Here is a 26,251-nt window from a genome sequence, read left to right as displayed (position 1 = left end):
CGCCCCCCATGGATCTGCCAGGATGAAACCCCCCCCCCGCCCTCCTCACCTGCCCCTTTCCCGGCTCTTCCCGCTGGGCTTGGCTGAGGAGGAAGCCTTCGGCCAGGGCCACCGCCTGCGAACAGCTCTCGGCTCCGCACTCCCTCACCCAGCTCGCCATCTCCGCGGGCAGCAGGGCCAGCAGCTGCTCCAGCACCACCAGGTCCAGCATCTCCCCGTTGCTGCTCCTCTCCGGCCGCAGCCACTGGCGGCACAGGCGGTGCAGGCGGCTGCAAAGCTCCCGGGGCCCCTCGGCCTCCTGGCGGCAGCCGTCGAGACCGCGGAAACGCCGGCGGTGGATCTCTGGGCTGAGGGCGGCCTCCATCCCTGGAGATCCCTGGGCCTCCATCGGCTCTCCTGCTCGAGGGCAGCCAAAAGGAGCCCGAGGAAGTCCCAAATGTCCCCCAGCCCCTCCGAAACCCCTTCTCCGGTTGGCAGGAGGGCAGAAATGGGTCTCCGCTCACTCGGGCTTTACCCGCCTGAGGAGAGCAACAGCAAATCCTTCCCGCCAATTTCCTGAACGCTCCTGGACTCGCGTGCCTCAAGAAGGAGCCAGAACGAGAGATATGTGCTTCCTAGAGGGGACCTAGTAGTTAGAGAATCAAAGGGGACCTTCCTTTTCCGACCTCCCGGAATTTCTACGCCACTGCTCTTCTTCGGAGGAGGGCGGGGCTCGCAGAGAGTGGCGGAAGCTGGGACAGCGATGCTGGTAAAGGACCGATGATCTCGGCGTCGCCCCTCTTCATCGCCCGCTTTCACCTGCCTAGGTCTTGCACCCTGCATGGAAGTCGGGGAGGCTCCGCTAAAAGGTGGGGCTCTCCTTAGTCTCTGGGTCCAGCGGATCGGGGGCTGAACGTCGGAAGGCGCCTGGTAGCTCCTTTTCCAGCTGACACCTTTCCTTGCAAAAGGAGAGCTTCGTGAGTGCAGCAGCCTCCGTCAGATGCAGAGACTGAAGCAGGATGGAAATCCGGGAGGGAAAGGCAGGTTGGATCCGGGGCTGCGAACGAGGGGAAGCCTCGCCCTCTGCCTCGCCCTGGATTTCGGCAGGATGGCTGGAGCAGAGAGCTTCCTTCCCTCCATGCTCCCTTCCTGGAGACGGGACTTGCTCTCTAGGCGTAAAGCGTTTCTCCCGGCGCTTCGTTTGCTGGGTTGCTAGAGCAGAAGGGAGCGTAGAGGACTGAGGGATTCGGTTTAACGGAGCTGGCGCCGATCCCTTCGTTCTTCATGTCTCTGTTTAAATACTAATCCTCTGGATTTCGTGAAAGAAGAGATTATCTTGGAGAAAATCTTACCCATTTGATGGCCTGTAATCAATTCATCAAGAATCTATGTAACCAAAGATCAGGAACTAAGCTAAAAGAAATCTCTAATTCCATATGATAACTAAATAGACTTCTCAGAGTAGAAATTTGTGTATGTTTTACACAGGAATTATACTTTTTTCCATTAGGCATTGAATTTACCATATAAAAATATCTATGATTTATTATTTAACATCCAAAGTTCTTTGAAAATCAAATCATTGTGCTCACTTTAAATCTTCTGCTAAAAGACTAGTAGTGAACTCAGAATAAAAAGTTGCAAACGTGGTTCTTATACCCACCCCTGAATTTAAAAATTTGTTGTGGGAGGCTATTCTCTGTCTGGTCAAGCGTTACAGGTAGTTTGTAAATAGGAAACAGTCTTTCAGTCACAATTTGCTTCCAGACCCAATTTAACTCTGGTTGTTACAACGTGGGTTTGGGTGAAATTATGTATTTGTACAGTAGTTTGATTGTCCCTTTAATGATTTTTTATTTTTGTTATTTCAGATATATTATTTTATTGCTATATATATTTGTATTTTTAATAATGATGATGAAGTTAGAAGGGACCTTGGAGGTCATCTACTCCAACCCCCTGCTCAGGCAGGAAACCCTATACCATTTCAGACAATTGGCTGTCCAGTCTCTTCCTAAAAACTTCCAGTGTTGGAGCATTCACAACCTCTGGAAGCAGATTGTTCCACTGATTAATTGTTCTGTCAGGAAGTTTCTGCTTAGTTCTAGGTTACTTCTGTCTTTGGATAGCTTCCATCCATTGCTTCTTGTCTGCCTATGGGTGCTTTGGAGAATAGCTTGACTCTCTCTTCTTTGTGGCAACCCCTGAGATATTGGAACACTGTTATGTCACCTCCTGTCCTTCTCTTCATTAAACTAGAGATACCCAATTTCAGCAACCGTTCCCTATATGTTTTACTCTTCAGTCCCCTAATCAAAGTTGTTGCTCTTCTCTGTACTCTTTCTAGAGTCTTCAACATCTTTTTTACATTGTGGTGACCAAAACTGGATGCAGCATTCCAAGTGTGGTCTTACTAAGGCATTGTAAAGTGGTATTAGCACTTCATGTGATCTTGATTCTATCCCTTTGTTAATGCAGCCTAGCACTGTGTTGGCTTTTTTGGCAGCTGCAGTATACAGGTATACTATACTGTGCATTTGGTTTTTCTTGCCTACATGTAGAACCTTACTTTTTTTCACCATTGACTTTCATTTTATTAGATAGCACCTAATGTTCCAGTCTGTCAAGATCCTTCTGTATCTTAAGCCTCTCTTCTGGGGTGTTGGCTACTCCTGCCAGCTTGGTATCTTCTGCAAATTTGATGAGTTCCCCATCTATCCCTTTGTCCAAATCATTGATGAAGATGTTGAAGAGCACTGGGCCTCGAACAGAGCCCTGGGGCGCTCCACTACACACTTCCCTCCATGTAGATGCAGTTCCATTGAGGACCACTCGCTGAGTATGGACCACACGCTGTTTTATTGCTTTTAACTTTGTAAGCCCCCAGCCCCCTTGTGGCAATACAGGTAGCAAATAAATTTAGTAAATAATATTTTGATATGTTTTTTGCCATTCTTTAAATCAGTGCTTTTCAACCCGTTGTACGCATACCACTGGTAGTACTTCGACAGGTGGCAGGTGCTACACATACAATGGGTTGAGAAGCAGTGTAATAAAAAGTGTGTGGGGGGGGGAAATGGGGAAGTGGATGATCTGAAATGGTGGCAACCCGTACAGGCCTGTGAGAGAGTCAGCTGGAGCTATGGTGTTGCCAGGGCACTGCTGAGTGCCCAGGATCACCAGGGGGCTCCATCTGATTGGCGCCCCTGGAAGTAGCCTTGGGAAAGGAGTCAGCTGCAACCAAAGAGAAGAGGAGGGGGGGAGAGAGGAGAGGATATAAAGCAGTGGTTCTCAACCTTTCTAATGCCGCGACCCCATAATACAGTTTCCCATGTTGTGGCGACCCCCAACCACTTATACCTCATTGGGTGCCAGGGGCGTGGCCAAAGAAAAGGGGGAAAAAATGGCGGACAGCCTTGTTTGGCGACCCCCGTGAAATGGTCGTTCGACCCCAAATGGGGTCCCGACCCACAGGTTGAGAATCACTGATATAAAGGGACGCTTTGGAGGGAAAGGGAGAGAAAAAATGGGGAAAGAGAATGGGACACAGAAAGAGAGACGGAGAAGAGGCTTCTTTCAGACAAGGAGAGGGAGAGAAGGGGATAGAACAGTGCAAATATTACTGTCAGAGAAAGAAGCACAAGTTTCCCATTAAAAGAGTGTTAAGTGGGTGTACAGACAGTCGCTTTAATATGTTTCTTACACAGGCTGCACAAAGTTAGCACTAGGGATCAGTTCTCCCAGGTGTGTTTATATACAATTATTGCCCCACCTTTCCCACACCCACACCAACGCCCATAACAGAACGTCCTAACCGTGCTTCACGAAAGCCAGGAAACAGGAACGTTGCAGTATTCAACAAGCTTTATTCACTATGTTGAAACTAAGTTAGCACTGGAACGAAGCTCCATTCATTGCCCTAAATACATTCCTCCACCACACCCAGAGTACACACCCCAATTGACGGTTAATTGGTCATCTGGAATCCACCTGTCCCCCTCCCCATACCTGCCTTGTGATAGTCCTCCACCCTACCTACGCCCGATCCAGCTAGTACTTATGTTCAAACCTTACATTGAGTCCACGCCCCGATCCAGCTAGTACTTATGTTCAAACCTTGCATTGAGTCCACACCCCGATCCAGCTAGTACTTATGTTCAAACCTTGCATTGAGTCCACACCCCAATCCAGCTAGTACTTATGTTCAAACCTTGCATTGAGTCCATGCGTTCCGTTCACGCCATTCTCATCCCTAATGTCCCACTCAACCTCTTCCTATAATACCCCCTCCCGGTATCCAAGTGTTGTCAGACCCAGCGTCCCAGTTCCCATCATTCACAGAGTCACGGTTCCAGCAACATAAGCCAGAACAGTTTTAACAGCAGTCGGCTTCTCCATATTCCATTTCTATGTAGCCTCCGTCCGGTTATGTGCTGGCAACATAGGATGTTCATGTGACCCGTTCGGCCGCCGCTGTTGGCGATGTAGCTCACGAAGCTACCGGACTCGGCTGGAACACAGGGTTAACTGGAACATTCTGGACTTTGGAAGGTAAGTATCACGCTGGGTCTGACAGCCCATGCAGCACCACCCACACCAACGCCCATGCAGCACCACCCATATTTCTTACCCCACCCCGTTCTCGTATAAATGGCCAATAAATCCTGAAGCTTCCAGACGATGCCTCCGATCAGCTGTAGTGCGGGTGCTTGATCGGCTTCGGCTCTGTGGCCACGCATGCGCAGTCAGTGTATTAGGCTGTCTGGGTCCTCTGTGCATGCGTGGCTTTGCCCTACATCGGTCTAGGCACCAACTGCACCTGCGCGGCAATTGTACTGTGCATGCTCGTCATTATCAGCTGGATGTCGGGCCTCACAGATCGCCGTCGTCAACTCAGGAAGCTTGCTAGCCATTAGGTGAGTATCCGCAGCGTCTGGATCGGGTATATAGGAGCACCCTCCTCTAAGGCCCGACATTCAACCTACAACCGGAATTGAGCCCAAAATTTATGTTGCTAAGTGAGAAATTGGTTAAATGAGTTTTGTCCCATTTTATGACTTTACTTGCCCCATTTGTTAAGTGAATCACTGAAATTGTTAAATTAGTAACACAGTTCTTAAGCGAATCTGGTTTCCCCATTGACTTTGATTGTCAGAAGGTTGCAAAAGGGGATCACGTGACCCCGGGACCATCATAAATATGAATCACTTGCCAAGCATCCAAATGTAAATCACGTGACCCTGGAGATGCTGCAACAGTCATAAGTGTGAAAAAATGGTCAGAAATCACTTTTTCTGTGCCCTTGTGACACTAAGCGAACTGTTGTAAGTCGAGGCCCAATTTTTCCTTTTTTTGGGGGGGGTCATCACGTTTTTGATACTTGCTAGGTGACTGGTGGTAGTTGAATACTGTCATATCCTAGAAGTGGTACAATCTGTGAAAAGATTGAAAAGCCCTGCTTTAAATGTTACCTCAGTTGAGAGAATAAGTTTTGTCTGGAACAAAAATAATGTTCAAAATAAATCTCTCTTCTTAATTATAGAAATTCTCCCCAACAACTGTAGCTTCTCCCTCTTTACCATATCTTTATCAACATCAACCCATACCTTAAAATAATTATTTTGAAACAACACACAGTTCATATTTGTCAGATTAACACCCAAGTATTTTACTTTTTATTCAATCTGAAAACCTAATTTTTTAAGCAATTGTTTCACCTATATAATTTTTAACATCTTGTTTATTAGTGTTATAGCCCCATTGGCCATTTATTTATTTATTTATGAGACTTATATACCGCCATTAATACAACTCTTTTTTAAAATTTCAAAATTATTTTAATTTTTCTCTTTTCTTATTTTATGGAGTAGAAAGGTTATCCTGCTGGTCAGTTGTCCCTGTCCCTTGGCAGAATATTGGGGTTTTTTTCTCGGTTCTTCCCATTTGACAAAAACTCCACACTCCTTTCTTCCTAGGTATACTATGTTGCCGTACAGTTTCTCTCTCCCCCTCTTCTTTAATATTTTCCCTCAAGATATATTTTGTCAACTTCTGGGTATTCCCAATTTAGTTTTGCATCCACTGGTCTGTCCCCAGTGTGGATCCTCTCATGAAGATTAAGATGTTCTTTCTGAATAAAGCTCTTTCCACATTCCATGCATTTATATGGTCTGTCCCCAGTGTGGATCCTCTCATGAAGTTTAAGATTTCCTTTCTGGATAAAGCTCTTTCCACATTCCAGGCATTTATATGGTCTGTCCCCAGTGTGGATCCTTTCGTGATGATTAAGATTTTCTTTGCAGCTAAAGGTCTTTCCACATTTCATGCATTTATACGGTCTGTCTCCAATGTGGATCCTTTTGTGACGATTAAGATTACCTTTCTGTGTAAACGTCTTTCCACATTCCATGCATTGATACGGTCTGTCCCCAGTGTGGATCCTTTTGTGACGATTAAGAGGTCCTTTCTGGGTAAAGGTCAATCCACATTCCATGCATTTATACGGTCTGTCCCCAGTGTGGATGCTTTCGTGATCATTAAGATTTGCTTTCTGGGTAAAGGTCTTTCCACATTCTGTGCATTTATAAAGTCTGTCCCCAGTGTGCTTCCTTTCATGAAGATTAAGATTTTTTTTCTGGGTAAAGCTCTTTCCACATTCCATGCATTTATACGGACTGTCCCCAGTGTGGATCCTTTCATGATATTTAAGAAGTAGTTTCTGGGTAAAGCTCTTTCCACATTCCATACATTTATACAGTCTTTCCCCAGTGTGCATCCTCTCATGAAGATTAAGATTTCCTTTCTGAGTAAAGCTCTTTCCACATTCCATGCATTTATATGGTCTTTCCCCAGTGTGGATCCTCTCATGAACATTAAGATTTCTTTTTTTTGTAAAGCTCTTTCCACATTCCATGCATTTATATGGTCTCTCCTGGGTGTGCATCTTTTGGTGGACATTAAGATTACTTTTCATACTGAAACTCTTTCCATACTGCATGCACCATTTCCTCTCTCTGCTCAGGTTTGAAGCCACCAAATATATTACAGAGGTATGTGGTTCGCATTTCCAGTATAGTTTCTCTGGTGAAGTAGAAGCGAAGGAGCTATTTTCCAATGTTTTTAGAGGCATGCATGCTTCCTGGTCATTCTCATTCACAAACACCTCATCTGCATGGGAAAAAATGAAAATTAATATTCTGATTAGAATTTAGACGCCAAAAACATGTCAATCTACGTTCCAGGTTTACCACAATCCATTTGTCTAGCTAGGATGTGATATTTCGAAATTGTTATTTAGGAGGTTCTATTATATAAAATTATGTTTTCAGCCAAAAAACAGATTAAAGCTTTGCTGTTGAATCAGCCAATCTAGTCACTTCCATGGAGTATCTAGGATATTTCTCAATTCTATGGTGAACGTTTCTGCCATGACCTTATAGCGAACTGAACAGCCTGGCCTTACCCAGAGTATCCATATTGATAGAAACGTCCTGCATGACTTCTCTGCACAAGGCCTTTTGGCCAGAATCTAGCAGACTCCACTCCTCATCTGTGAAGTCCACAGTCACCCCCTGAAAGGAATCAGAGCTCTAGAAAGAGAAAAAAGTAGACAATCCCAGGAAACAGTTGAAAGTTCTCTCTCTTAATGCACAGAACATAAAACGCACAGTTGCAAGAGCCAAATGAACATTTTGTTTCAGAATGGATTCATGTCAACCTGTCCACATAGTCCAGGGGGCCGGGAAGTTGCAGCTTAACAAATCACAGTTTAACTACTTCCACGTTGTAGAATGCAGCACAGCCAACGTTGAACAGTTTTATTGTTACAGCCACTTAGTATTGACTTCCTGACTTAAACTTCATGCGCTATATTTTTCTTGGTATACTTACAGTTACCTTACAAGAGAGATGGGTGGCATAAATATTTAATAAAATAAATAAAAATTTCTTAGGTGTGTTTAATCCCATTGTTACAGTTTCAATCCATGGGTTTCATTTCTAACTATTTTAAGCACTCTTCTTAATAATATTAAGAAATATTAAACTCTTTCTACAATTAAATTTCATTTCTAACAAAAGGTTCCTGCCTATGAATTGTCCCATTTGCATTTCCAGCACAATCTTGAAAGCCAAATGTGGGTGGACACTGTGTTCAAGTGCACATAGACTCAGCTTTTGGTATTAAACAGAGCTCAGTGGAAGGAGCTGGAAAGCTACTGTTCTCAGAAGAAACGTGCACCTACCTGGCAAAGTGGCCAGAATTGGGCCCTCCTGAAAAATAGCTCCTGAATAGAGCTGTATGGATCTTCTCTGCCCTGGAGCTCAGCTGAGATCTCCTCCGTGAATGGCTCCTCCATTTGAAGAACCGCCTGATTCATAATCTATTTTCAGAGGACAATATCTATGAAAGTTCACATTACTTACATTTTGCTTTCCTACTTGTATTTCCCCTACCCAATTAAAAGACACTTCATGGACTCTGCATGTACTTATATTTCTGAGTAAATGCCAGTTAAAACAGCAGGCTGTGTTTTTATTTACATAAACTGTAAGGGTGTGTTAATTATTTTGTTTCTCTTACTATTATGGTATTCTTGGGCTTATTAAATGTGGCTCTGTATCAGAGGCTATTCACATAATCAAGTTGCTTCCCTTACTGAGATTCAGGTAACTGCAGATCACAAAGTAAACACTGATTATGATGAGTTATGTGGATAACATCACAAAGGATACAGAAGTGTAAAGGGATAAATTAATTTAGGAAACAGAAGCATTTAGTTCAAGACCAAATCAATTCTTCAAAGGTGAGGAATTCCAGAAAAGGCTGCAGTCATATTTTTAATTTATCTTATTAGAGACATCGCTAAATCTCTGATCCTTCCCCCACCCTGCAGCTCCCAGGACGAAGCCCCCCCGCCCTCCTCACCTGCCCCTTTCCCGGCTCTTCCCGCTGGGCTTGGCTGAGGAGGAAGCCTTCGGCCAGGGCCACCGCCTGCGAACAGCTCTCGGCTCCGCACTCCCTCACCCAGCTCGCCATCTCCGCGGGCAGCAGGGCCAGCAGCTGCTCCAGCACCACCAGGTCCAGCATCTCCCCTTTGCTGCTCCTCTCCGGCCGCAGCCACTGGCGGCACAGGCGGTGCAGGCGGCTGCAAAGCTCCCGGGGCCCCTCGGCCTCCTGGCGGCAGCCGTCGAGACCGCGGAAACGCCGGCGGTGGATCTCTGGGCTGAGGGCGGCCTCCATCCCTGGGGATCCCTGGGCCTCCATCGGGTCTCCTGCTCGAGGGCAGCCAAAAGAAGACCGAGAGAGTCCCAAATGTCCCCCAGCCCCTCCGCAGCCCCTTCTGCGGTTGGCAGGAGGGCAGAAACGGGTGTCCGTTCACTCGGGCTTCACCCGCCTGAGAAGAGTAACGGCAAATCTTTCACGTCAATTTCCTGAGCGTTCCTGCGCTCACGTACTTCAACAATAGCGGTCTGTGGGCACTTTAATGATTGTGGACTTCAACTCCCAGAATTACTCAGCCAGGCAGCTGGCTGAGGAATTCTGGGAGTTGAAGTCCAGAAGTCAAAAGGGCCAAGTTTGAAGACCCCTGCTCCAGAGGGAGCCAGAACGAGAGATATGTGCTTCCTAGAGGGGACCTAGTAGGAAGAGAATCAAAGGGGACCTTCCATTTCCGGCCTTCCGGAATGTCTACTCCGCTGCTCTTCTTCGGAGGGGGGCGGGGTTTTCTGAAAGGCGGGCGGCGAAATCAAAGGATAGGAGGGCGATGCTTGCAAAGGGCAGGGAAGGATCGATGATCTCGATGTCACCCCTCTCCATCGCCCTCTTTCACCTGCCAGGGTCCTGCGCCCTGCATGGAAGTCGGGGAGGCTCCGCTGAAAGGTGGGGCTCTCCTTGGTCTCTGGGTCCAGCGCAGGACGGACAGATCTGGGGCTGAACGTCGGAAGGCGGCTGGTAGCTCCTTTTCCACTGACACCTTTCCTTGCAAAAGGAGATCTTCGTGAGTGCAGCCGCCTCGGTCAGATGCAGACACTGAAGCAGGATGGAAATCGGGGAGGGAAAGGCAGGTTGGATCCGGGGCTGCGAACGAGGGGAAGCCTCGCCCTCTGCCTCGCCCTGGAGGTCGTCAGGATGGCTGGAGCAGAGAGCTTCCTTCCCTCCATGCTCCCTTCCTGGAGACGGGACTTGCTCTCTAGGGGTAAAGCGTTTCTCCCGGCGGTTCGTTTGCCGGGTTGCTAGAGCAGAAGGGAGCGTAGAGGACTGAGGGTTTCGGTTTAACGGAGCTGGCGTCGATCCCTTCGTTTTTCATGTCTCTGTTTAAATACTAATCCTCTGGAAACCGTAAAAGATTATCTTGCAGAAAATCTTACCTATCTGATTAATCAATACGTATTTGATGGTCCGTAATCAATTTATCAAGAATTTGTATAACTAAAGATCGAGAATAAGCTAAAAAAATTCTCAATTTCATATGATAACTAAATGGACTTCTCAGAGTAGCTATTTGCATATGTTTTACACAGGAATTATACTTTTCTCCTTTACCTGTTGAATTTATAATATAAAACTATTTATTATTTACCATCCAAAGCTCTTTGAAAATCGGAGTGTTGTTTTCAGTTAAGGTCTTCTGCTAAAAGACAAGAACTAAACTCAGAATAAAGAGTAGCAAAGTTGGTTCTTAAACGCCCCCACCCCCAAATTTGAGCATTTGTTATAGGAGGCTTTTCCCTTTCTGGTCAAATATTACTGGTAGTTTGTAAATGGGGAAGAAGAACCGCTTACTTCCAATCCTAACTCAACTCTGGGGGTTCCAGTGGGCTTTGGCTGAGGTGTGGCTGAGAAGAGGGAAGCCCCCTGCTAAATCATGCATTTGTACTTTGATTATTCCTCTGCCATGAATTTTTATTTTTATTATTTCAGAGGTATTATAATTTTGTTGCTATTTATATATTACTATTTTTATTACTTTTAGCTTTGTAAGTCGCCCAGAGTTCCTTTGCTGAGACAGGTGGCAAATAAACTATAATTTAATCACCCCCCAATTGGAGAATGGCTTAGACGGAGTCTTTATGCATAAATACATTTGCCGACTAAATCTGTGTTCATGTGTTTCTGCTCCAGTGACCTCCTATGTGCTTAATTTCACCCAATCCGCGGCTAGCAGGGCCAGCAGCTGCTCCAGCACCACCAGGTCCAGCCCCTTTGCTGCTCTTCTCTGGCCGCAGCCACTGGCGGCACAGGTGGTGCAGGTGGCTGCAAAGCTCCGGGGCCCCTTGGCCTCCTGGCGGCAGCTGTCAAGACTGCGGAAGCACCGGCGGTGGATCTCTGGGCTCAGGGTGGCCTCCATCCCTGGGTCTCCGTCGGGTCCCCTGCTTGAAGGCAGCCACAAGAAGCCCGAGAGAGTCCCAAATGTCCCCCAGCCCCTCTGAAACGCCTTCTCCGGTTTGCAGGAGGGCAGAAATGGGTCTCCGCTCACTCAGCCTTTACCCGCCTGAGGAGAGCAACGGCAAATCCTTCCCGCCAATTTCCTGAGTGCTCCTGACCTCAAGTGACAGAACAAGGAGCCAGAACAATAGATGTGTGCTTCCTAGAGCGGACCTGGTAGGAAGAGGATGAAAAGTGACCTTCCTTTTCCAACCTCCCGGAATTTCTACGCCGCTGCTCTTCTTCGGAGGAGGGTGGGGCTCGTAGAAAGGAGAGTGGCGGAAGCTGGGACAGCGATGCTGGTAAAGGACCGATGATCTCGGCATCGCCCCTCTTCATCGGCCGCTTTCACCTGCCTAGGTCTTGCACCCTGCATGGAAGTCGGGGAGGCTCCGCTGAAAGGTGGGGCTCTCCTTGGTCTCTGGGTCCAGCTCAGGACGGACGGATCGGGGGCTGAATTTTGTTGCTATATATATATCAGTATTTTATTTCTTTTAATTTTTAAGCCACCCAGACTGCTCTAGTGGTAAGACAAATTTAATTCATAATAAAGGAGTAATAAGTTATAATCATCTAATTGGAGAGTGATTTGTGAGGATTGTTTATGCATTGTAAATCATACTTACAATATTCTAAAGATTCCTTTCTCTATTTGAATTCTTTCTAATCATTGTGTATAAGAAAACCTTTGGGAAATGTAATTTTTTCTTCAAGCTTCAAAATCTTCCTCAGAAAATCTGAATATGTCACCATAAATTAACTCTACTAAGTTACCTTTTTTGTTCCATAGCATGATTCTTGTGTCAAAATCCACAAGGTATTTTTTAGACAAAGCCTTGATTTATATTTGTTCCATGCCCTCAGAATGGAACATCTAAGACAGTGATGCCAACCTTTTAGAGATCGAGTGCCCAAACCCACCTCCACCTGCCCCATCCCACCCACCACTCTGCTCCCCATCCCATCCATCCCCCACTCTGCCCCTCGCCTGCTAGGCCACTCAATGCCTTCACATCCCGTTGCAAATCGCCCAGGTGGCCCAGCAGCACCATGGCGGCCATGCCCTCTGCCCACACTCCACAGCATCAATTGTGCGCGACGGCGTGAGGGCAGAGTCTTGTCTCCGCTGCCCAGCTACCGTGCCCTTGGCTGCGCTGCTCCACATGGGCCACACATGGGGTCGATTCTCCTCGGGGGGGGCTGCTGTTGAAGAGGGGGGATGCAGGTGGGGGCGGGGCTGGAGCGATGGTGCATGTGCCCACAGAGAAGGCTTTGAGTGCCGCGTCTGGCACATGTGCCATAGGTTCGCCACCACTGATCTAAGATAATGACTTTTAAAGTGTGAATTAACTTTCACTTTCCCATATCATAAATAGCCTCCACACCTGTTGCCCACCAGCACTTTTGCTGTCAAGGAGTTGGCTGAAAAAAGTCAGTTTGGATTTTGGGGTGAACCTTTTTCAGCCAGTCCCCAGGAAACAGTGGTCTGAGTCCTTCCTTGCAGGCTTCCTCATTGACTTTCAGGGAAGCCTGCAGAGAAATTGTAAATATTGATCACATGATTGTAAGGCATTTGGCAACAAGCAAAAAAACACTAGAGACACCTAGTATATTCATACTATGATTACTGTAAAATGTGGCTTTCTGGCGTACTGCTATTCAGTACATCCAAAGATCTTGGGGGGAGGGGAAGGACTTTACATCTGCTCAGTTTCTAACATTAAACACATTTTCAAATATACGTCATGGTTCCGATAGATGAGACCAAACCCATCAGAACTCCGAGGCTAGAAGTTTCCTCAAAGAACATGTTTATTGGCTACATAATATTGGCAGGGTCAAAAGTGAAACCAAGTCTGAAATCCCTTCCCGAGAGACAAACTATTACAAAGTTAAACTTCCCACCTTGAATGCTGTGCAATCAGCTACGTTCCCCAATAGAATACTTTGGCGGGCTTTCTAACCAAATGATCACGCCCACCTGAAAGAAATGAACTTGGTTCCCATGGGACAGTGAAATGGTTAGACTGGTAGAAATCCTAACCCTAACCTTCCCATTCTTGTACCAACCTACGAGCAAAATGGCTGCAACCAGGTTCATTATACAGTTGACAACATAAGCTAAATTCTCACTGGTCCACCCAAACCTATATATCAGTGATGGTGATCCTTTTAGAGCAGTGGTTCTCAATCTTTCTAATGCCGCGACCCCATAATACAGTTCCCCATGTTGTGGTGACCCCCAACCACTTATACATCACCGGGTGCCAGGGGCGTGGCCAAAGAAAAGGGGGAAAAATGGCGGACAGCCTTGTTTGGCGACCCCCGTGAAATGGTCGTTCGACCCCAAATGGGGTCCCGACCCACAGGTTGAGAACCACTGTTTTAGAGAGTGCCCAAACTGCAACCCAAAACCCACTTATGCACCGTCGGGTGTCGGATGGGTGTGGCCCACTGGCTGGGTTTGGCTGCGGTGGTAATGGCAGACTGGGTGGGACTAAAAAGTTCAATCAATCAATTCCAACTTTGTGAAATCTTTTTTTTCCCCACAAGTTGAAATTGACTGATTGAACTTTTTTTTTGCACATGGCAGCGGAGGCCTAAAGCGAAAAGGTTTTATAAAACCCAGCTGAAGGCCTAGGACTGGGGCGATGGCACGCATGCCCACAGAGAGGGCTCTGTGTGCCACCTGTGGCACCCGTGCCATAGGTTCGCCACCACTGCTATATATGTTTTATTTAATAATTTATTTTGTAATCTTTTGTCTATTCTTTGCACTGATTTGCAGTCTAAATGTCCTTGCTTCCTTCTTGCCAAAAAACTTTGTCTAGGAGAAGAAAAATAACTTCCTAATACCCTGTTTGGGTAACAGGTTCTGTTCATGAAAAAGAGCATTTCTGCTTATTAAGTACAAAGTTGATGCTACCAAATTTCCAGAATATCACAGAAATGAGATGCTCCATTTGAGACATGAATGCATGTTTGACTGTGTTTTTCTGCGTGTGCATCTTTGGGAAGGGCGATTGTTGGCTACTGAAATTGTCTTGGATAAAGGTTTGGGATCTGCATTCCTGGTCTGGGAATCCTGACTGGATGAATTTGTCAGCTCCTTGAGCTAAATCCAAAAGCACTAGAATGAATACTAGCACTAGAATGAATACTAGCGCCATCCCTACTGAGAGGCCACAATACACTATCCTGCAACTCTGCAAGTATTTCTCCTTCGCTCCCTTTGCTCTCTGGGAAAACTAGGGAGAGTTTCTTCTGTAATGCTTCCAATTCCCTCTCACTCCCCTCCCCCAATCTCCTTATGGGGACTTAAACTATCTTTTAGATAATGGCTGTCTAGTCTAAGGCTCTTCCCCCTCTCCTAAAGTCATTCCCACATACCATTACCCCATCCCTATCCATGTTCTCCAGAAGACTTTTCCACTGTTTGTTTGTAAAGAAGAGAAACAAAGGCATGTAAGACTTTCTAATAAGGTTTACTGTATTTTCAATGAGAATGAATAGTTTGAACAATATCAGCTGAAAAGAGTGAATTAATTCCTGCATTAGAGGAAAGAAAGGGAGAGAAGAATGAATGAATTCTGGCCACTCCCTCAAATGCTGGAGCTTCTTACATCCCTGAGGAGGCTGGGAGGTTGAAGTAGGCTTGAATTTCTTTTTCTCCCATGAATTATTTCTGAGTGGAAACAAACATTTGCCTAAAGAAGAAATAAATCATCCTCTAACTAAGGTCACTCATCTGCCCTCAGCAATTTTGATATTCGATTGTTTTTCTCCTGTGTGACCACTTGGATGGTAGATAATATTCCAGTTCAAAACAGATATTTTTTCCACTTTCCATGCTTTAATAAACATCCTGCCATGTCTAGATCCTTGGATGAAGAATAAGTTGACTCTTGCAAATAAAGCTCAATGCATGGATTCATTTGTTTTTTCCTGTAGATCAGCGCCCGGTCAGCCTGGGACAAGCTGAGGCATTGTGGGCCGGTCCTTCACTGTTTCCAGGGTGGCTCCGGGGGCGAAATGTAACACGGTAGGCCAGATTTGGCCTGTGGGCCTTCCGTTTGACGACTGCTGTACAGGAAGTCCTCGACCTACAACAGTTTGTTTAGTGACCTTTCAAAGTTACAATGGCACTGAAAAAAGTGACTTATGACAATTTTGACACTTAACAACCATTGCAACATCCTAATGATTATGTGATCAACATTCAGATCCTTGGCAAATGGTTTATATCCATGACTGTTGCTGTGTCCCAAGATTATGTCATCCCTTTTGTGATGTTGTGACAAGCAAAGTCAATGGGGAATCGAGATTCACTTAACAACCGGATTGCTAACTTATCAACTGCAGCTATTCACTTAACAACTGACGGAAGAAAGGTCATAAAATGGGGCAAAATTTACTTAACAAATTCTCAATTAACAAGATAAATTTTGGGCTCAATTGTGGTTGTAAATCAAGGACTACCTATAGTCATTAAAGTTTTTTTTACCTCCACAGTCAATACATTTGTGGGCTGGTTCTCCTGTGGATACTTTGGTGGCCAGTATTGCCTCTCTCCTCAGAAAGGCTCTTTCTATCCTCTGTGGATTTATATGCTATTTATGAGAATTGTGCTTTCCAAGTAAAGCTATTTTCACACTCTGTGCATTAATGCAGTCTATGCCCAGTGTGGATCCTTTCATGACAAGGAAGATGAGCTTTCCCAGTGTAGCTTTTTCCAATCTATCTACTTATATGGTCACTTCCCACTGTGAATCCTTTGGTGGCAAGTAAGATGACTGTTGCTAATGAAGCTCTTTCCACAGTCCGTGCATTTATATGTTCTCTCCCCAGTGTGCATCCTCTCATGAAGATTAAGGCGTCCTTTCCGGGTAAAGGTCTTTCCACATTCCATACATTTATAAGGTCGCGCCCCGGTGTGGTTCCTTTGGTGACAAATACGATTACTGTTACTAATGAAACTCTTTCCACACTCCGTGCATTTATAAGGTCTGTCCCCAGTGTGGATCCTTTTGTGACGATTAAGATCTCCTTTCTGGGTAAAGCTCTTTCCACATTCCATGCATTTATATGGTCTCTCCCCTGTGTGGATCCTTTGGTGGCAAATAAGATGACTGTTGTTACTGAAACTCTTTTCACACTGCATGCAGACTTTCCTCTTTCTGCTCAGACTGGAATCCCCTCCAGTTTTTATTGATGTGTATGGTTTGCATTTCCAATACAGTTTCTCTGGTGGAGTAGAAGCGAAGGAGTTATTCTCCATAGTGTCTAGAGGCATGCAGGGTTTTTTTAGTGTGGTTTCTGCCATAGTTATGTAATTCAAATTCATGTTTTCTTTTTTTCTATATTTTCCTTCTCCCATTTCTTTCTGATCTTGCTGGGATAGGAAGCCACAAATACCAAGAGAAGTGGATGACTTTTCCCCTCCATCTTCTGGCTGTTTTCTCTTTAAACTTTTCGTGTCCCTCTGATGGCCAAGGATTACTTTTACTTCGTTCTTGTCTATTTCAAGTAGATTTAACCTTGTCTCCTTGTCGTTCTCATTTACACACACACCATCTGCATGGGAAAAAAAAGAAAATGAACATTCTGATTAGAATTTAGAAGGTCCCCCTCAAAAATATTCCAATCTACATTCCAGGTTTAGTAGAATCCATTTGTCTAGCCAGGATGTGATATCTGCAAATTGTTATCTAGGACAGGGCTTTTCAATCGTTGGTATATGTACCACCTGTGATACATTGGCATGTGATACATGGCCCAGCCCAGGTTATCAGGGGAGTGAACGAGCCAAAGTGGCGCAGTGCAAGACTGGCCCTGAGAGAGTCTTCAGGAGCTGCAGGGCTGTTTGGGGCAAGGCAAAGGCCCCAGGACTGGCACTTCCATTACACTTCTGGAAGAGAAGGGGGGGATGGCGGAGACAGGAATGGATATAAAAGAAGGCAGTTTGGGCGGGAGACGAGAGAAACAAAAAGACACAGCCTTGCGAAGAGGAGGAAGAGTCAGCTGGAGCTGCACCAAAAGGAAAGGGAGGAGGATGGGTGAGAGGACAAAAAACAGGCCGGGCATGCACACAGGTGGCAGCGACAAACAGGTAAGAAACGCATGTAAGGGTTGCGGTATGAGAGTCCACGTTATCTGCACTACGCCGCCCAGCTCCCTCCTCCGCCTGACCAATTTCCGCAGGTAGCAGCGCTCTCTCCTCACTGTGCAGGAGGCGGTGTGCGCATGCGCTTGGGGTCCCAGATGAAAGGGAAGCGCTGAGAACAAGGTCAGCCTGTGTGGCAAAACAGTCACCTGAGATGACAGGTGCCCAGCACATGCGCTCGCCGCCACCTCTGCACGCGCACAGGTAGGTTCAACATGTCGCCAGTTCGCTTCACCCGGCCGCTCTGTGCAGTAAAGCGAGCACACCGCTGCCTGCTGAAACCATGCTGGGGTCTGAGCGGCATAGCACAGGTAACGTGGACTCTCATGCCGCTCACACCGTCCCCTCCCCTGGAGTCCACAGGTGTGTGAAGTAGCAAGGGTCATTTGCTGATCTCCTCCAGGGGATGCCTGTTTTTCTCCCTCCCTCATTACAAATATCTTCCTGCCACTCTGCTCTTAACACTGTGCGGCTCTTGTCCCGCAATTTACAGTGGCCTTTTAAGCCATGGCCATCGGCAGCACAGCCACCAGCCACACTGGCAGCCTCTCCCCTCTTTTCTGGGCACGGAGGGAGGAAGGAAGGGACAATGGGAGGCAGGGAGGGAAGAAAGGAACAAAGAGGGAAGCAAGGGACAAAGGGAAGGGAGGGAGAGAGGGAGGGACAATGAGAGGGAGTGAAGGAAGAAAAGAAGGAAGAGAATGGGAGGGAGGAAAGGAACAATGAGAGGGAGGGAGAAAAGGAAGAGACAATGGGAGGGAGGGAAGGAAAGAAAGGGAGGAGGGAGGGGACAATGACAGGGCCCCCACCCCAGTCCCATCCCCCTACAACAAAGACCCACGGATCACCCCAAAGCCCCACCTGCACCCCCCACAGGCGCTCTGTGACCTGAGTGACATTGAGTTGCCCGCCTCCCCCCCCCCAGCCATTGACTTCGCTTATCAAAAAGTTGCAAAAGGTGATTACATGACCCTGGGTCACTGTGACCGTCATAAGTATGAATCAGTTGCCAAGCATCTGAATGTAAATCACATAACCCTGGGGATGCTGCAACAGTCATAGATGTGAAAAATGGTCATAAATCACTTTTTTCAGTGCTGTTGTGACTTCAAACAGTCACTAAGCGAATAGTAAGTAGAGGACTACCTATATTTATCACTTTTTTCCTTTTTTTTTGGTTCATCAAGTCTGACACCTTGCTAGGCGATTGGTGGTACTTGGATATTGCCTTATCCTAAAAGTAGTACAATAGATGAAAAGGTTGAAAAGCCCTGATCTAGGAGTCTCCTGATTGTATAGAAAGAATGTTTTCAGCCAAAGAACAGGATACAACTGTATTCAGTCACTTTCGTGGAGTATCTAGGACAGCGGTTCTCAACGTTTGTGTGACGGCGACCCCCGTCACACAAACGTTATGCGCATGCGCGCACGCCCCCATGCACAGCGCGCATGCGGGGGGCGCCCCCATGCACGATGTGCATGCGCGGCGGCGCCCCCATGCACGTTGGCGCCCCCGGAGGGGAGAAAATGGCGGATCGCCGCCTTTGGCGACCCCTGAAAAATGGTCGATCGACCCCAAATGGGGTCGCGACCCATAGGTTGAGAACCGCTGATCTAGGACATTTCTCAATTCTACAGTGAATATTTGTACTATGGCCTTATAGAGAACTGAACAGCCTGGCCTTACCCAGAGCAGCCTTATTCCTAGAAAACTCCTGCACGACTTCTCTGCACAAGGCCTTCTGGCCAGAATCTAGCAGCCTCCACTCCTCATCCGTGAAGTCCACAGTCACCCCCTTAAAGGAATCAGAGCTCTAGAGAGAGAAAAAAGCAGACAATCCCAGGAAACAATTGTAAGTGCATACAACAGAAAACACACAGGTGCAAGAGCCAAATGGACATTTTGTTTCAGGATGGATTCATGTCATCCTGTCCACATAGTTTGTGGGGCTGGGAAGCTGCAAATGAACAAATCACGGCTTAGCTGCTTCCAGGATGTAGAATGCAGCACAGCCAATGTTGGGGAGCTTCCCAGTGGCCTGGAGTAAGTCATGAAGTAGATTTTTGGCAGAAAATCCCCTAAATCTACCTGCCTCGCTGACCAAATTCTGAGAAAACAGGACATAACCACTAGGAACTTCTTTCTTAACCTATTTCAAAATATTGGCAATGTCCTTGAAATCCCAAGTCACTTGAACAAGTTTTATTCTTACAGCCTCTTAGTGTTGACTTACTAGCTTATCTTTCATGTGCTATATTTTTCTTGGTATACTTACAGTTACCTTACAAGGGGGATGGGTGGCATAAATATTTAATAAAATAAACACTGTTATTGTTTCAATTCATGGGTTTCATTTCTAACTATTTTAGGCACTCTTAATAGTATTCAGAAATATTAAACTCTTTCTACAATTAAATTACATTTCTAATACAAAGTTCCCTGCCTGTGAATTGTCTCATTTGCATTTCCAGAACAATCTTGAAAGCCAAATGTGAGTGGACACTGTGTTCAAGTGCACATAGACTCAGCTTTTGGTATTAAACACAGCTGCTGAATGATGGAGCTGGAACGCTACTGTTCTCAGAAGAAACCTGCATCTACCTGGTAAGGTGGCCAGAGTTGGATCCTCCAGAAAAACAGCGCCTGAATAGAACGGTATAGATCTCCTCTGCCCCGGAGCTCTGCTGAAATCTCCTCTGTGAACGGCTCCTGCATCAGAAGAACAGCCTGATTTATAATCCATTTTCAGATGACCATATCCATGTTAGTTTGTATTCCTTATCTTTCTCTTCCCTATCTGTACTTCCCCAGCTCAATTCAGAGACACTTCAGGGACTCTGCATGTGATTGTATTTCCCAGTAAATGATGAACGGGAGAGTTAAAACAGCAGGCTGTGTTTCCATGTACATAAACTGTAAGGATGTGTTAATTAGTTTCCTTCTCTTACTATTGTGGTATTCTAGGGCTTATTAAATGTGGCTCTGTATCAGAGGCCATTCACATAATCCAGTTGCTTCCCCTTATCTAGATTCAGGTGACAGCAGATCACAAAGTAAACACTGATTATTATGAGTTATGTGGATAACATCACAAAGGATACAGAGTTTTAAAAGGATAAATTAATTTAGGAAACAGAAGCATTTGCCTCAAGAAGAAATCCATTCTTCAAAGGTGAGGAATTCCAGAAAAGGCTGCAGAGTTATATTTTTAATCTCTCTTATTAGAGACACGGCTAACCCTTCCTCTCCCCCTCCCGCCCCCAGTGGAGCTCCCAGGACGAAGCCCCCCCGCCCTCCTCACCTGCCCCTTTCCCGGCTCTTCCCGCTGGGCTTGGCTGAGGAGGAAGCCTTCGGCCAGGGCCACCGCCTGCGAACAGCTCTCGGCTCCGCACTCCCTCACCCAGCTCGCCATCTCCGCGGGCAGCAGGGCCAGCAGCTGCTCCAGCACCACCAGGTCCAGCATCTCCCCTTTGCTGCTCCTCTCCGGCCGCAGCCACTGGCGGCACAGGCGGTGCAGGCGGCTGCAAAGCTCCCGGGGCCCCTCGGCCTCCTGGCGGCAGCCGTCGAGACCGCGGAAGCGCCGGCGGTGGATCTCTGGGCTGAGGGCGGCCTCCATCCCTGCAGATCTCTGGGCTTCCGTCGGGTCTCCTGCTCGAGGGCAGCCAAAAGAGGTCCGAGACGGTCCGAAATGTCCCCCGGCCCCTCCGCAGCCCCTTCTCCGGTTTGCAGCAGAGCAGAAATGGGTCTCTGCTCACTCGGACCTTCTGCGCCTGAGGCAAATCCTTCCCGCCAATTTTTTGCGAGCTCCAGGGCTCACCTGCTTCAATAAGGAGCCAGAACGAGAGATATGTGCTTCCTAGAGGAACCTAGTAGGAAGAGAATCAAAGGGGACCTTCCTTTTCCGGCCTCCCAGAATGTCTGCTCCGCTGCTCTTCTTCGGAGGCGGGCAGCGAAATCAAAGGGTGGGATGGCGATGCTTGCAAAGGGCAGGGAAGGACCGATGATCGCCCGCTTGCTCCTGCCCAGGTCCTGCGCCCTGCATGGAAATCGGGGAGCCTCCGCTGAAAGGTGGGGCTCTCCTTGGTCTCTGGGTCCAGCGCAGGACGGACGGATCGGGGGCTGAACGTCGGAAGGCGCCTGGTAGATTTCTTCTGTGATTTTTAAAAACGCTTTAGGTAATATATTTCCTCCTTTTCTCCCTTGTTGGCACTTTTGTAATCCAAAGTTCCATCTGTTATGGCATTAAAGTCTTCCATTATACAAAGATTTTGATAGTGTAAACCTAATATTTTTTATATAGTTTTGGGTAAAATTGTTCTTGTTTATCGTTAGGTGCATATACTCCTACCATCAGTATCTGTTTTTGATCCATCATTATTTCCACTATTAATGTTCTCCCTTCTTCATCCGCATAGATTTGTTTGGGGTTCATCGTTTCTTTAATGTATAGAGCTATTTCTCTTTTCTTTTGAAGTGCTAATTCAGAGTGAAGTTTACCAATTTTCGGTTGTTCTAACAACTTACAATGTTGTCTCTTAATGCGTATTTCTTGAAATTATATCCATTTTTAATTTTTGTAATTGTGTAAGGATTTTTCTCCTTTTAATAAATTTATCAAGAATCTGTATAACTAAAGATCAGGAACAAGCTAAAAATTTCTTAATTCCGTATGATAACTAAATAGATTCCTCAGAGTAGCAATTTGCATGCTTTACACAGGAATTATACTTTTCCCCTTTAGCTGTTAAATTTACAATATAAAAATATCTACCATTTATTATTTAACATCGAAAACTGTTTGAAAATCGGATCATTGTTTTCACTTTAGGTCCTCTGATAAAAAGTAGCAAAGTCGTTTCTTACCCAACCCCCAAATCTAAACATTTCTTGTAGGAGGCTTTTCTCTTTCTGATCAAGTATTACATGTAGTTTGTAAATAAGAAAGAAGAGCTACTTACTTCCAATCCCAACTCAACTCTGGGTGTTCCAATGGGCTTTGGGTGAAAAATTGCTGTGAAGAGGGAAGCCACCTGCTAAATTATGCATTTATGCTTCTACTATGAATTTTTGTTTTTGTTATTTCAGAGGTATTGTAATTATTGTTGTTATATATATTTGTATTATTTAACTTTGTAAGCTGCCCAGAGCCTCCTGGTGGTGTGACAGGTGGAAAATAAATTTAATTCATAATAAAGGAGTAATAATAGTTTTAATCCTCTTATTGGAGAGTGACTTGTGAGGATACTTTGTGCATTGTAAAACATACATACAATATTCTAAAGATTTATACATCTATTTGAATTTTTTTTAATCATTGTATGTTAAGAAAACCTTTGGGAAATGAAACCTTTTCTTCAAGCTTCAAAATCTTCCTCAGAAAATCTGAATATGTCATGAAAAATTAACTCTATTTAGTTAACATTTTTGTTCCATAATATGCTTCTTAAGTCACAATCCACAAGGTATTTTTAGACAGTCTTGATTTATATCTGTTCCATACCCTCAAAATGGAACATCTAGAATAATGATTTTAAAAGTCTGAATTAACTTTCACTTTCCCATACCATAAATAGCCTCCACACCTTTTGCCAAGCAGCACTTTTGCTGTCCAGGAGTTGGCTGAAAAAAATCAGTTTCGATTTTGGGATGGACCTTTTTCCGCCAGTCCCCAGGAACCAGCCAGCAGACAGTGGCCTGAATCCTTCCTTGCAGGCTTCCTCATTGACTTCCAGGGAAGCCTGCAGAGAAATTGTAAATATTGATCAGATGATCGTAAGGCATTTGGCAACAAGCGGAAAAATTAAGTAGAGATACCTGTTTACCTTGTTACCTTCTGGGAGGAGGCTTCGTGGTAGCCGTAGCGGGACATGCAGATTCAGCCATAGTTTCATTCCATACAGCATTAACCTTGTGAACTCTCAAGCTTCCTCCTTCCATTATGTATTCAAAATGGACAGTATTTAATATTTGTTATGTAGGGTTGCAGGTCTATACATATGTTGTATATATGTAGGTGTATGTATATATTTATCCTAAAACTCTGCAAATATTTCTTCCCTCCTTTCCTTTTACTCTGAAAAAATTAGGGAGTTTCTTCTGCAATTCTTCCATTGCCCCGTCACCCTCGCAATCTCCTTGTTGGGAACTAAGTTATTTAGATAATGGTTGTCCAGCCTAAGGCTCTTCCCACGTCTTCCAAAGTCATTCTTATTCTCCCGTTACCCCATCCCTATCCATGTTCTACCCTCCGTGAATTTAGATGTTCGAGAACTGTGTTTTGTAAGTAAAGCTCTTTCCATACTCTGTGCATTAATGTGGTTTCTCCCCAGTGTGGATTCTTTCATGACAATTAAGACAAGTAAAGCTCTTTCCACACACTGTGTATTTGTATGGTTTCTTTCGTGTAGACACTGTGGTGATCAATAAGGGTGCTTTTAACAAAAAAGCTCTTTCCACACTCCAGGCATTTGTATGATTTCTCCTGTATGGATATTTCAGTGGCGAATAAGATTATTTGTTACCGAAGCTATTTCCACATTCCAGGCATGTATACAGTTTATCCTCTGTGTGGATCCTTTCATGAGAATTTTTCTTCTTTTCGAATAAAACTCTTTCCAGATTCTGAACATTTATAATGTCTCTCCACAGAGTGGATCTTTTGGTGGAGTTTCTACTCAAAATGGAATCTCCCCCCCGCCAGATTGTATAAAGATATGTAGTTTTTGTTTCCTATACTTACCATGTTTTCCTGAAAATAAGCCCCACCCCTAAAAAAAGACCTACCCTAATTTTGGGGGGTGGGTCTAATATAAGCCCTACTCCAAAAATAAGCTCTAATTAGGACCCGGGCCCCTCCGTCCAACCTGGCTGCTGCAATGGGGCAGGACTTCACGTGACAATCGTGCCACTGCCGCCACAAGGCAAGGCGGTGGGGGGGGGGAAATGGAGCTACCCCATGCGCCCCACACCCACTTCCTTCAGGCATCCCTCAGCCAGGCCTTGCTCCCTTTCACTCCCCTCCCGAGCCGGACTGCCATGTTACCGTACAGTGGATGGGTGGAGTAGGCCTGGGCTCCACTGCCGCTGTGCACCATGGCAGCAGCTTTCTCCATGCATCGCCCCACTGATCACCTGCCCAGCGGCAGGGCCCTGCCCTATGTCCAGACACTTTTTTCTCTTGGGGGACTGCTTCCCCCCTCATCGTCTGTGGACAGGACCGGTCTCAAGGGTCACTCCTCAGCCTTCTCCAGAAATGAAAAATGCTACATTTTCCTTCATACATTCAAAGGCCACCACATTTTCCTTCGTACAACTCCCCTTGGGTGAGGGGGCATCCAAGAAAACCGCAGGGCAATGTATGATCCTGGACTGAGAAAAGATGCCCCTCCTGCCATTGATGGTTTCTATTGACAAGAAGCCGGCTAGTGGGCACCAGTTAGATGTCTCCATTACACCTTCCTTCCTGAAGCTCTTCCCTCCAAATCCGAGATCTAAACCTCTTTAAAGGCAGAGGAGGAACAGCCCTGCAGTTAAACTAGTCCGAAGGGACCTCTGGGGACCACCAAATAGCACTGTGCATTTTTGATCATTCTTCCTCTGGAGTCACCTGGCCAATTCTTACTCTGTTCCTTGTTGCCAGGACCAAGCAGGCTGGAGGTTTCTGTGCTTGTGGAAAAGTTTTATATCTCTCTCTTTCTGAGTGTATCCTTGGGAAGGGCTATTGTTGGATACAGAAGTCACCTTGCATATAGGGTTGAGGTTCACATTCCAGGTCTGGGAATCCTGATTGGAGGAACCATTTGTTAGCCCTTTGAGCTATTCCAAACAAAATGCACATGAATGAATACTAGCTCTACGTCTGCTGTGAGGCCATAATACAAAATCCAGCAGCTCTGAAAGTATTTGTCCCCTCCCCTCTGGAAAACTAGGGAGAGTTTCTTCTGTCATTCTTATAATGGGCCCCACTCTCCCAGTCTTGTTCTGGGGTATCTTCTGGAGCATTTCCACATACCAGTGCCTCTGCGATGAGGCAAAGCTGATAGGGGAAGGCAGATCTGATCCATGTGCCCTGTTAACCAATGGTATACTGGTTCCTTACCACCACTGGGCTTGTTTTGTGGACCAAGCACCTGTGTGGGTGGGTGGGGTGCGTGCCTTTCCCCTGCTAGGCCAGCCTCTGCACTTCCGGGGTGGCCATGATGGGCGGCGGCAGGAAGGGCGCTGAGGTAGGAGCAGACAGGCCAACGCTTCTCCACCTGGAGGGTGAGGCCAGATGCCCTCGCTTCCCCCAGAAATTGCATGTCTTTGCTTACGTTACTTCTGGCCCCGCCCCATTTCTCCTTCACCTTTCTCTACTGCTGCATGCAGGGAAGCAAGAGGCTTTGGGAGAGGAAGGTCAATCAATCCCAACTTTGCGAGATTTTTTTTGTGAGAGAACTTGAAATTGATTGAGCTTTCTTTTGTTTCCCTGTACTGAGAAAGGGCAGCCAGCATGGGCGCTGATAGGCACTTCACCTGGCGCTTTTGTCCTGGGCTACCACCTTCCCGCTCACCTCTGAGGAGGGCCTGGTCAGCCCAGAAAGGCGGCCTCCCCAGGTCCCCGGGCAAAGCCCACCTGCTCAAGCCGGAGGAGCATCAGCCTGGCCACCACCTCGGCATTCTTCCCACCATCGCCCAGCACAGC

General features: G+C 46.2%; 3 protein-coding genes and 1 long non-coding RNA gene across 4 annotated transcripts in view; 1 reads left to right on the top strand and 3 right to left on the bottom strand.

Annotated features, from left to right (window-relative positions):
- The window catches only part of LOC120305039, a 32,214-nt gene extending 30,265 nt beyond the window's left edge, over positions 1-1,949 (bottom strand). The window contains 1 exon segment of the mRNA XM_039336346.1: positions 50-1,949. Coding sequence (XP_039192280.1) covers positions 50-388 — 339 coding nt within the window. The 5' untranslated portion in view covers positions 389-1,949.
- A 3,682-nt stretch (positions 1,950-5,631) lies between these two features.
- Positions 5,632-9,551, bottom strand: LOC120305143 (zinc finger protein 287-like). The gene is made up of 4 exons (XM_039336562.1): positions 8,906-9,551; positions 8,223-8,360; positions 7,442-7,568; positions 5,632-7,146 (listed from the first exon to the last, which is right to left on the bottom strand). Exons 1-4 carry the CDS (start codon positions 9,242-9,244, stop codon positions 5,996-5,998), a joined length of 1,755 nt encoding a protein of 584 aa, XP_039192496.1. The 5' UTR covers positions 9,245-9,551; the 3' UTR covers positions 5,632-5,995.
- A 152-nt stretch (positions 9,552-9,703) lies between these two features.
- Positions 9,704-20,159, top strand: LOC120305149. The gene is made up of 3 exons (XR_005555939.1): positions 9,704-11,930; positions 15,356-15,446; positions 20,040-20,159. It is a non-coding gene; the product is annotated as an uncharacterized LOC120305149 (long non-coding RNA).
- LOC120305145 (zinc finger protein 287-like) lies at positions 14,874-23,505 on the bottom strand. Its single transcript, XM_039336565.1, has 4 exons — positions 20,870-23,505; positions 20,170-20,277; positions 19,255-19,381; positions 14,874-16,978 (listed from the first exon to the last, which is right to left on the bottom strand). The coding sequence occupies exons 1-4, from the start codon at positions 21,182-21,184 to the stop codon at positions 16,158-16,160; spliced, it is 1,371 nt and encodes a 456-aa protein (XP_039192499.1). The 5' UTR covers positions 21,185-23,505; the 3' UTR covers positions 14,874-16,157.
- Positions 23,506-26,251: the final 2,746 nt, after the last annotated feature.

The sequence above is a fragment of the Crotalus tigris genome, unplaced genomic scaffold (genome assembly GCF_016545835.1).
Source record: "Crotalus tigris isolate CLP2741 ecotype Arizona unplaced genomic scaffold, ASM1654583v1 scf7180000017666.379230911805:20528666, whole genome shotgun sequence".
In the NCBI taxonomy this organism is placed as follows: Eukaryota; Metazoa; Chordata; class Lepidosauria; order Squamata; family Viperidae; genus Crotalus; species Crotalus tigris.
The sequence above is the reverse complement of the archived record's forward strand: the minus strand, read 5'-3'. Positions and strand labels throughout refer to the sequence as shown.

Excerpts from the sequence above, each read along its gene's own strand:
- LOC120305143 (XM_039336562.1), bottom strand. The coding sequence starts at position 9,244 with ATGGAGGCCCAGGGATCCCCAGGGATGGAGGCCGCCCTCAGCCCAGAG. Across the intron at positions 8,361-8,905 it reads AAGAGCCGGGAAAGGGGCAG|ATTATGAATCAGGCGGTTCT; the intron begins GTGAGGAGGGCG and ends CTCTGAAAATAG. Across the intron at positions 7,569-8,222 it reads AATTCTGGCCACTTTGCCAG|AGCTCTGATTCCTTTCAGGG; the intron begins GTAGGTGCACGT and ends TTCTCTTTCTAG.
- LOC120305145 (XM_039336565.1), bottom strand. The coding sequence starts at position 21,184 with ATGGAGGCCGCCCTCAGCCCAGAGATCCACCGCCGGCGCTTCCGCGGT. Across the intron at positions 20,278-20,869 it reads AAGAGCCGGGAAAGGGGCAG|GAGCCGTTCACAGAGGAGAT; the intron begins GTGAGGAGGGCG and ends CTTCTGATGCAG. Across the intron at positions 19,382-20,169 it reads AACTCTGGCCACCTTACCAG|AGCTCTGATTCCTTTAAGGG; the intron begins GTAGATGCAGGT and ends TTCTCTCTCTAG.